At 40.0% G+C, this 12,007-nt stretch overlaps 1 protein-coding gene across 1 annotated transcript in view; it reads right to left on the minus strand.

The window, feature by feature from the left end:
• The window catches only part of Sestd1 (SEC14 and spectrin domain containing 1), a 33,706-nt gene that overhangs the window by 15,156 nt on the left and 6,543 nt on the right, over positions 1-12,007 (minus strand). Inside the window, exon 3 of the mRNA XM_028880647.2 lies at positions 6,303-6,425. Within this exon, the coding sequence (XP_028736480.2) occupies positions 6,303-6,425 (123 nt within the window). The remainder of the gene's footprint in view (positions 1-6,302; positions 6,426-12,007) is intronic.

Consider the following 12,007-nt stretch of genomic DNA (forward strand, 5'->3'; position numbering starts at 1 on the left):
TATACAACGAGGGTCAGTAGCAGGACACATATTACAATGAGGTGCCAGCGATTATGTAGCTCACCAATATCACAGTCACTCACACAATGTTTCTGCAACATAAAGACATATTTTTCAGTGCTGCCCCCAACCCCCACCCCACAGTTGGGTAATGAGTGGCGGGAAGTAGGTAGATTTTTTTTTCTTCTGTTGTCACTAACCATCAGACCCTGGTAATGCTTCTGTGTCTCTCTGGCCAACTCTTGTCCATTCTCATGACTACTGGTTTTTTCATGCCTTACCTCTCTAGCTCTCTTTTAAAACCTTATTACTTGCAGCCAAACACTTGGCCTCTTCTTAGACTTAAAACAGCTTATAATTACTAATGTATATTACTTGTATGTACTAAAAGGTTTCAGAGCTGTGACATTCCCATGCATGTATAATATCCCACTTTGTGCTTTCATCAAAGATCTCAATTTTTTTAATTATTTAAAAAAATAGCATACACAGTATTAGGTTTTATTCGGCAGTGTCATTTTCAAAAATAAATTTCTTTGTGTTATTATTCTCCCCTCTTTTCCCACACACTCCTGGCACTCTCCCGGTGTGTCACCCCCCACCCCCGGCCACTTTCCACTTTCCCATTATGTGTATCTTACTGGCCTTCCCACTTCTTTCTCAGACCCTCACTTCTCCCTTTCATGGTATCTTTTCAGAGTTCACAACCTGTACCTACACTCACCTCTCACTTATTGACTATAAGCAAAAACGAGAAAGAACAGAGAGCTCCTACGATCTTACTTCTTACGTCACTGGGGAGAAACAGGAAGTCTCTCATCTTCCTACCTGAAACTGTCTGCCCTCTTCTGGGGCCCTCCACCCTGCCTCACGCTGCAGCCAGGGTTCTGCAGCCACCGGCTACTCACGGCAGCCAGTCCACTGCTGCTGACACAGCTTTGCTTCTGCTGCTACACTGTCTCTATTGCCCATCAATGCCTTGTCAACTGGATTACTTCCATCAGCGTCTAAGTAAGATGAAATATATTTCAAAGAACATTGTAGGATGTCTACATTTTAATGTTTTAAGTTAAATCACACATGTGCTTATGTATGTGCGCGCGCACACACACACACACACACACACACACACACACACACACACACACACACAGGATCTCCCGTTATAGTTCTCAACTCATTTTCTCTCCCTTCCTATTCTCTCTTGAGATTCCCCTGATCAGATTTTTTTACTTCCACTCTTCTGAAACCAATCATGTCACATTCACTAGAAAATTCCCAAAGCTCTAGTCCTCTACCAACAAGCACTGCTGTCCACCCTGTGAACCTAACATCTCATCAAATGTCTGCTGACTTCATTTAAGTAGTTTCTAGTCTTTCATTTTTATTATCTCTAACTCTATGCTCCATACAACTCTACGCTCAAAAAAATGCTCCAAAACTTTCAAATAACATTTAAAGTAGCTTGAGTTCCTTTCCACATGTTAAAGACATGACACACTCCTACCGTAGACTTCCCCTCAACACTGGAGCGTCTGTCTACACCTTGCTCCCTGTTCCCTGACAACCCAACATTCTGCCTCCATCATGCTTCTGCAGCAGCCTGCTTCCCACACCTCGTTTTCCATCTTGTGTCCTTTGCTTGGACTACTCCTTCACCGAATTTCAAGGTTTGAGTACTAAATGTCATCTCCTAGAGAGACTTTTCTTCAACACCATACCTCTATTGCTCTCTACTCCCCATCTCTCCTGACTTGAATGTAAATTCTGTATGGTAAGACTTTATTATAACTCGAGAATTCAGAACAATGTGCCCAATTAACACACACTGAATAAATATACAAAATGTAATAGACATTGCAGACTTGACATTAAATTAAGTAGGTAATGGGATGATTTGGGCAATGTCTGGAGATAATTTTTGGTTAACATGACTAAGAAGAACACAGTAGTAATATGTATGAGAGTCTATATAACCAAGACCTACGTGTCTAAACTGGTAGAAATGTAGAGGTCAAGTTACTGTTCCATTAACGGTGGTGATAAAAACTGCCTTACTATCTTATCTTAGAAACAATTAGTTTTTAAACTATTTTTTAAATTATGAAGTTATTACAATGACTGATAAAGTATAGCTATCAAAATCCTATTTCCACTGTATGTGTGCTGTGTGCATGTGGGAGAATGTGTGGGCACTACTGTGCAGCATGTGTGTGGGGGCAACTTTCTGGAGTCGGTTTTGTCTTCCCACCATGTGGGTACAGAGGACAAAACTCAGGTCATCAGGCTTGACAGCAGGCACCTTCTCACCAGCCCAAGAATGGCTGTCTTAATGTGAAAAATATCATGGAGAAAATTGCTGTCATGTTCCTAAATAGGAAGTGATTTCACTGTCTTATTTATAGCACTTGGAAATTTAGTTAGTATTCTGAAGAAAAGTGTCCAGTTCCTGAAAAAGAAGTTGCACTGATTCTAAGCAAGGCAGTAAGCTAAAATGTTGGCAGTCACGAATACAATTTCTCATGTTGGCTTGGTGCATATCAAAGTGTCTAAACTCTTTGGTGGGCTCCATGGTGTACATTTTTAAAAGCACCCTTGAAGTTATGCCCACTATGATGAAGAATCACCATTGCGTAGATGCTTTCTTCTTCCTTTATGAATTCATAATATACATACAGGTTCTGCAACTTCGCCAGGGATGTAAATATAACACAAGAACTGGTATGCCTCAAGAAATCAATACATTGATTGGAGATTCGGATTTTACTCATTTACATAACTAAAGTTGTTCTAAAGACAAATCAGCCTATCTGGGATAAGGGTCAGGGAGGACCTGGCTCACCTATAATATATACTTAAAACTAATCAAAGTGTTTCTTCCTAGAAAAGAGGGGGCCATGGGGTATGTGTGACCTCAGGCAAGCAGACTGCCTTTGATTCAATCTAGTCTATCTAGCTTGCACTCTGTTGTATGGAAAATGATTAAGTATAGGAAAATAAAAAAGCACAAAAATTGGGGCCTGAATTAAGTCTTAAACAGCCATGAGCTTGAATGTCTTCTTTATATTAAGACAGTCAGGCCCCAGCCACCAGTGTGTGTAGTAGAGGCGCACAGCTGGGATGATGAGCATCTATGCCAGCTTTCCCAGGGAACAGCATCCTGATGCAGATGAAACTGCCAAGTCAGGCTATCAAGGTGACTCCCATACAGTCTGTATCAAGATGAAATGTGTCTTGACTCCTTACGCAAACCTGTGCTGCTGATTCCTATTAGATGGCACAGAGCAGGAACATGTGGCCTCTGTGGCCAGGACACTGACAGAATGCCACAAAGACTTTAGAGACTATATTCCACATCTTTCCTTATGTTTTCTACTACACTAGCCTCCACCAAAATCTAACAGACTTTCACTGAACTAAAATTCATTTTTTTATGTTTTTCGTGGTTTTTGAGACAAGGACTGGCTTCCAACTTGTAACTCCCCTGTCTTAAAGATCTAAGATTACAAGTATTCAACACCACACCCAACTTCAACTAAAATATTTTAAAATTTGTTATCAATCCTATAACTATTACCCTGCTTCTTACTATTTTTCCTATTGTATTTAAAAAGCTGAATGAATTTCTAACCTATAATCCCTTGCAAAGAACTGCATTTTGGTAGGAATCTCATTCTTCTTTACAGTAATCCTAAAAGCCAAACACATTTGTGTTTTTAGTTTTAATTCTCCACTATGCTTTTATGTAAAATTTGAAATTTAATGCTTAGCATAGTAATTTAATGCAAATGGTATATTAAAATTTTCCAAATTCTATCTTTGTTAGCTATCAATACTAGAATTTTGCCGTTACTTCACAAGACCTGAAAAATGCCAATAAATTCTTTTAATGGTTGGATTTTATTTACAAAGAACAAATAGAGTTTTAATTATGTTTTTGGTTGGTTGGTTGGTTTTGACCCAGAGTATGCAGCCCCGGATAGTCTATAACTGGCTATGTTGACCAGATTGGCCTCAAACTGTGGGAATTCTCTACCCTCTGCTTGGGATAACAGGTATGTGTTATATACCATAGCCAGTTAAGAAAGTCTTGAATAAAATACTAAATATTAGAACCTTCAGTATCATAAACTAGCACATTAATTATCAACCAACCCATTCACAAGTCAACAGTGCAGCGCCACCTATTGGCTAAACAGTGCAATCCTCCTTCTAAACCCTGCAAGGGAGACTTTCAAGTCAAATGAAAGTGCAACGGCAACAGACCAAAATAATGAAACTCCATGTCTACCAAGCTTTAGCAGTTATCAACTGCGGCTGACTACATTTCACCCCGACTCTCACCCACTCTTTCCACACCTATCAGTTTTACAATGAATCCCAAATACCACACAACTTAAAGAAATGAATCTATAATGGCCCTAAAGTGTTTCTTTTCTTGAAGACCATGAATGAAGATGTCAATTTACCTACATAAGGCCCCAAGGACTAACAGCATAGGAATTAAGACATAAACAAGAACATGGTGTCTCTTAAGTTTTTCATTAAATTGAGTGATTTCTCTATGGAAGAAATAGAAAGGACTGCATAAAGTAAAGTGCATATTTGCATCTATGGGAAGCATAGATAACTAGGATTTGCATCAACAGAAGCATAAGCATTGATAAAGTAACTTAATGACCTTGTGATTTAAAGACAATGTTATACAAGCATGTCTATGTGTGTGATCTGCACATTTATCCTTACTGCACAGAACACACAATGTACTTTTTAATCCAATGTGAACTTACATATGGTATGCGTATATCCATTTTCTACCCACAGGTGTTTCTCTTGGTTTCTTTTTAAAATGACAAAACACAAATACTTGTCTTCAAGCTCCTCACGTCACAAACCCTCACTAAAAGTCTTACATAGTAAGTCTGCTCAGACGAAGTCTAGAATGCTCTATGACAAACATTGTTTTCAAGAACTAAAGAATAAGGGAACACATTTTAGAATCCAGTTATACTATAATACTGTACTCCAGAATAATCCACATAGTTCTATCAAACTATTAAAAGAATAAAAGAAAACCCCAAACCAACTCGATAGTATTACATCATTTAAAAAGGACCAAGAGAATTAAAAAGACTATAACCCCAGGAACAGGGCTTATATGTTAAATATAAATCATCCACTACAACTTTGTTTAACCATATAAGAGAGAACCATGTTGGAAGCTGTGCAATGCATTAAAACACACACATTTTCAATTATAGGATTTCATTTTTAAGTTTCTTATGAGTGTGAGTTCAACATTATTACTGCTGGCCAGTTTTTGAAGACAGTCTAAGGAGACGCAAATTAACAGTCAATGTCAATTTTTCCAATTTTATATTCAGTCCACTTAAAATCAACATGAGTAACACAGCTTGAGGTTGATAATAGCTTATGATATTTAAGGTTCTAATATTTAGTATTTTATTCAAGAAAGTCATACCTCACAAGCCAGGTATGACTTCCTCATTGAGGCCAGGCTCACTACCCCACAGCAGAAGCTAAGGGATACTAGACTCCTCCACCTACCAAGCTTTACATTTTAAATTCTTTTCAGCCATCATTATCTACAACCAGTTTAGGGATTAATTGATTGCCCAATGTATATCTGGTTTCCTGATTGTCACCTTCCTAAATACAGGAGTAAATCTTTAAATCAACAGAGTGGACAGATGTTCTGTATGGCATGTCCTCAGCTCCATGGTTGGGTTTCACACAGCGGCTGTGGTGTGGCTCTCAGCGTTCAATTGTATTGTATGTTCCCAGTAGAGCAGGGAAGGCCCCACTCCAAAGACTACACAACAGGAGTGTCACTTGGAAAAGGAAAGGGAATGGGGGATGGGGGACAATTGAGGGCTGTAAAGGGAGGTGAATATGATCAGAATATTTGCTATACACGTGTAAAGATGTCACAATGAACCCTACTACTCTATGTGAGTAATACTTGGTGAAACAACAACTGAAGCCAGAACTCTCCGTCCCAGGCTCTGTATTTTCAGGTCACTTGTTCCCTGACACTAAATGTCATCCAAACTGTGCTTCTAGAACAAAATCATGGAACTGTATGGGAATTAAGACCAAACTATCAATGATTATGTGTTAAGTCTCAGCATGTACTTTCAGGCCTCTAAGCACTCAACATAAGCACTCTGTGTCCTCTACCAACATTTGGAGCAATCCAATGCAGAGCATTCAGTCCCACCCAAGTGCTAGTGACCCCCACAGAAGGCCACACTGTGACTTGCTGAGGGAAAGCGGCTCACACTGTGCTGGCTCTCGATCTCCTCATGCTTTTGTTGCAGGGCCTGGGAAGCCCTGATGGAGTCACCAATTCCCCACTGCGCTCTCAGCTGTTCAGATCCAGGCCCTTCAAGCCAGTTCACAACCTACAAACGAAAGGTGAGATAATAAAATAACCACATGCTCTGCAAATTTCATTCTGATTAGTTTCCCTCCCCTAAATTCCTGAATTCCTCAAGGGTTTATACCTTAAATTATTCATATTCTCTGCATCTCACTGGTAGTAAATGTTTCATTTAGTATGTATTTATAGTGGGACATCACTTCCAAAAACTTGAATTTGGAAGAATGAACACTGTAGCTAACACTTGGCTTTCAAGCTACCTGCCCATCTGCCAGGCTGGGGGACAAACAACACTGGAGTACTTCTATTAAAGGTTAAACTTTTACTTAGAATGAGCGAGTCAGAACTACAGGAAATAAGAGTTGGGAGGATATCAGGAATGACATTAGTCAAAGGTTTTAGCTAGCACTTTAGAAAATTGAGTTTCAGAAGTAGCTTGTCCAAGGTAACAATATATTACTGAAAACTAGGACCAAAAGACACATGTCTTGACTCAGTAGAATGTTTTTGCCAAAGCCCGAAAACAGAGTTAATTGACAGAGTTAAAATACTACTTTCTCACTGTAGTAACAAACTGCAGGATCAGACTACTGAATACTCTCTGGGTGTCTTTGTAGGATAAACTAAACGTTTAAACTTCTTGGGAGAAGTTCTACAAACTCTGTTCAAAAGAATATTGGGGGATCTATAGTTTGCCAGGATGACAGGACCCAGTGCTCATCTGTGGAGTCCCAGCAGCAGGTGTAAGGAGCTAACCACGATATGGGGTCGACAGGAGAGTCATTCTAGTGTCCAAAGTCCATGTCCCACAGGGTCAGGTCCATCTTGAAACACTGAACTCGTGATACCCAAAGTTGTAGCTTCCATCGGTACTAACAGTTTAGACCAGACCCTGGGTGTTTTAGTAGAAGGACATTACTAAGTAACGCTGGTCATATTCCAATCTTTGTCAGGTGCTCTGGGGAATACAGCAAGGCCAGGCTCACTCAGGAGGTTTTGCTAACTCTTCTGACACTGACATTGTTAAGAAATTCTAAAGAAGCTAAGCAGGAAGAGCGCCATCAAGCTTTACCTGTCACTAAGTGAGAACAGGGGATCTGAGACTAGAGGGACAGTGACATCTGTGTCTAAACTTTGGACAGTTCTCTCGAAGTGACAGCACATGCCTCCATCCCTTGCTGGGATGGCCTCACAAAAGTGAAGAGTGCCTTGTCTCCCACAGTGTAATTCTGCTAACACAGGGTTGACACACACTCAGTCTTAAATGTTTATGCATTCTTTTTTATAATTATATAAACATACAACACAAGGAAAATCACATGCATTTCCTGTTAATTTTGAAAGCCGTTTTCCTGTATCATTCTAGATGCATTTGCTATAGCCAACTCTTTAAGATCCAAGATCCAAGTCATTTCTAACCTGTGGTTACAGCAAATATAATGCTGTAGTAATTTTCCATGTGGCAACTACTATAATTTTAGATGAGTTTACAAACCTCATTTTTAAGCAAGCCACCTCTGTGTCTGCCTTTCTCCAACTGTCCAATCAATCAACCCATCCAGCAACCCACTAACCTGAAGATGTACCACTTCACATAACTGTTATATCTGTGTTCAACATCCTGTTGTTATATGGGTTGGTGATCATATGAAAACATTTACAGTCAATGCTAAGTGATTATATGATGAAAATTACACAGCAGTCATATATAGCATTTTTTCTAATTCTCTTTTATTTCCTTGGAAAAACATCTACTGGAATTTTCTTGTTCAATGATAAAAATGCTAATGGCTAACAGTATATATTATAAAACAATCCTGTAAAATATTTGCTTCTAACTGAAACACCTAATCATCAGTTTTAACTGTGTTTTCCAATAACACAGTTATCTGCAAGATATACAAACTATTGTGGAAAAATCCCTGCCAATCAGAAAAGGAAGTTCTCCATACCCTTATTAGTGGGACTGAATACACTGGAAATGTCTGTTCACTACAGGTATGGAATCTTCTATGATTTCTCTTTGTGGTTTTATCTTATATTCTACTGCCTTACTATATTAACTTCTACTTTAAAGTTCAATACTAGGATGCAAAGCTCAACAATAAAACAGCATTACTGCTGAGTTACTAGAATAACCATTGAGCTTTCTTTTGGTTGAACTCTGTTGTCAAATTCATTGTGAACCCTATTGGCAGGTGTTTTTCAGAATAAAAAAGTCTGTTCCTCAACATCCTCGCTGTTCCTTCTTCAATCTTTCACCCAAGCTGTCTCTGCAGGAGCAGGGTTCGAGGACCTACTTCACTTCACTAGCCAGTATCTTTTTCACAAAGGAGCCAGGAGCAGGTGTGAGTCTGAATTCCAGCTCTGCTCCTACTAGAAAGATTTTGTTTCCTACCTTGAAGAGAGTGTGCAGGGCTACTTTCAGGATACGCCAGTCAGTGTACATAAGACAATCATTACTGTTCCATATTTTAGTGGTAGATACAACAGCTAAGACAGGCACTTTCTTAAGAAACGTATAAACCTCATGGAAAATATAGATGAGAGACAAACCATAGAGCCTGAGAGGACAGAAGGAGCTAGACTGCAGGGCAGGTAGAAAAGCAAAGAGGCAGAGAGTAGCAAACCCAATCCACCACAGCTAGTCTTACGGAGTGACTGGCACATCCCGACAGCAGTCCTGTGCGCCATATTTAAAGTGAAGAACACAGTCTTTCAACGAGTGGGAGCAGAGTCAGAATCCACTCACAGCGGTGCGGTGCGGTTAGGCTCCTGGCTTGCTGACTAACTTGACCTCGTGTGTTCCTGTGCTGTCCCCCTTCTCGTTCAAACCCTTGCCCTTTTGCCTTCTACACAGCATGAAGGTCCCAACCAGACTCACACCTCTCGACCCTGGAATTCCTTGCCTGTATAACTATAAAAAGCAAAGCTTTGTTCTTCATCATTAGTCCATCTGCTGTATTAGTACAGCACACAAAAGCGATTAAGAATGTAGAACCGTGGAGACGCCATAACTCTAAATATGAAATTCATATAAAGGAGACATCTCATTGACAAAGAAACACAATTACACAACCAACACACACACAGCTTTAACACACTCAGAAACTGTCTTCTTCAGTATGAAACATCATAGTGTACATGCAGTAACTGTATGACAATTTCTAATAAAATTATTCAAGTTGAGGTCAATGCTCAGTAAACAAGTCCATTTAAATGCATCAACGATGGTTGCTTGACAAATGGTGTTATAAAATTTTCATTCACACTTTACTCAGTCAAGTAAATACTAATGTTAACTTACTCCAAAAACAGTTCTGTGCACAGTCTATAACAATATGATCCTTTACATAGTTATTAATACATTTAAATGCAACATTTAACCTTGGAGATTTGTCCTTAAAACTTATGAGGTCAAATATGTGCACAAGCCAAAAATGTCTATGGCAATCCACCATTGTTGCATAGCTGGAGTGCCTGAGGGAATATCAGGACACACACACACACACACACACACACACACACACACACACACACACACACACACACACACACACACGGTCAACCCAGCAGGAGGGCATGCCAAGCACCTGACTGCAGGGACTGAGGGCACAGCCTCCAGCTGAGGCTTAGGCGACTGAGAGTGTTCCTACTTTGCACCTACGGCGTCTCTCCAGAATGGAAAAAAAGTGCACGGAATGTTCCAAACACAAGGCTTGCAGCACTGGCCAGCAGAACTCCTGCTGCGGTGAGTAACGGGAAGGCCGCAGCCCTCTTCAGTGAAGTGGTGCTGTCGCTACCCAGGAGTATGCGGAATCGAATTTTTAACTTCACAGCAGCAGCACAGAGAATACTTGCATTCCTCATGAAGTCTGACACTGCCGAACTAAATAGCGACTGGAAATTATCACACGACTACTTAGCACACAGTTTATCAAAGTTACCGAAAATTATCATCCGACTATTTCGATACAGTTTTTCAGCACTACTGATTGCTCATGCGTCATGTTCTCCGAGATATGACAGTACAGTCATGTGGACAATTCTGATTTCACTGACTTAAACAGACGTCCAGCTTTCCGATTAGCTTTCTATAAACTGATTTCCCCCAAATCTGTAAGACACTATGATGTATTCAGCATATCATTCACACGTTACTGTGGTGGTATTGTGTTCCCCAAAATATTGTGCACCCTAATGAACTTATCTGGGGTCAGAGACAGAACAGCCACTAGATAAAAAGGCTAGAAAATGGTGGCACTCACACCTTTAATCCTAGCATTCAGAGGTAGAAATCCCTCTGGATCTCTGTGAGTTCAAGGCCACACTGAAAATGGCCAAGCATGGTGACACACGCCTTTAATCCCAGAAAGCCTTTAATCCCAGGGAGTGGTGGTAGAAAGCAGAAAGGTATATAAGGCGTGAGGACCAGAAACTAGAAGCATTTTGGCTGGTTAAGCTTTTAGGCTGTGGAGCAACACAGTTCAGCTGAGATTCATTCTGGATGAGGACTCAGAGGCCTCCAGGCTGAGGAAACAAGACCAGCTGAGGATCCGGTGAGGTGAGGTAGCTGTTGCTTGTTCTGGTTCTCTGATCTTCCAGTATTTACCCCAATAACTGGCCTCAGGTTTGATTTTATTAATAAGAACTCTCTAAGATTCATGCTACATGTTACTGGAGTTACATTTAAACAATCATTTTGGCAAGGGAACTAGATCTTTCTTTAGGTTGTGCTCTTTGGCAACACTGCATGCTGAGCATTGGTGCAGCAGTGTATTCACAAACTTCGTAAGAAAAAGCTGGGGATGGCCACACATGCCTAAAATCCCAGCATTTAGGAAGCTGAGGCTTGAGGCAGGAGAATCATGAGTTCAAGTCCTACACTACAAAGCAAGACTTTGTCTTTAAAAGAAAAAAGCCGAGCCTCAATAAAATTTATCTGTTCTTAACAATGATCTGTTAACTATCATCACAGTCATTATAAATACCATCATCCACATCCTTATCCCCATCATTATAAATATCATCAACACCATCATTATAAACATCATCACCATCACTACAATTATCATCACCACCACCATCACCTCCCTTCTCTAATCTCTTAATTGGGTGTTTTAAAAATGCATGTCAATACATTTACTTTCTTAATCTTATTGTTTTATCTTATCTATTTAGCAAAGCATACATGGTGATGAATCTTATCTCTATGTATAAACCCAAAAGCCAGAACTGGCTAAAATTATCACTTTCAATCTTCATGTAAATAGGTGTGATACTATCGGGGACTAAGGGGGTCCAGCCCCTCGATAGTCCCCTCCCAGGGTCCAGGAAGAATCTACAACCAGCTGATAATTAATCTTTGATGAAAAGAAATGAATCTATGTATACGAAACTCCTTAGTTTATACACTTTATTATTATTCTGTGATAGTTCTCTCTCTACACAGCTTCTATTCTGCTCTCATGCCTAGCTCCTTCCTTGCCTGATTTCTCTATATTTGTCTACTGTCCCCTCTAGGTTCTATCTTAATTCCTTCATCTAGTTCTGTCCCTTCTAGGCTCTCATCTATCTAGTTCTTTCCCCTATCGGCTCCTCTCC

Source organism: Peromyscus leucopus, chromosome 4 (assembly GCF_004664715.2).
Source record: "Peromyscus leucopus breed LL Stock chromosome 4, UCI_PerLeu_2.1, whole genome shotgun sequence".
In the NCBI taxonomy this organism is placed as follows: domain Eukaryota; kingdom Metazoa; phylum Chordata; class Mammalia; order Rodentia; family Cricetidae; genus Peromyscus; species Peromyscus leucopus.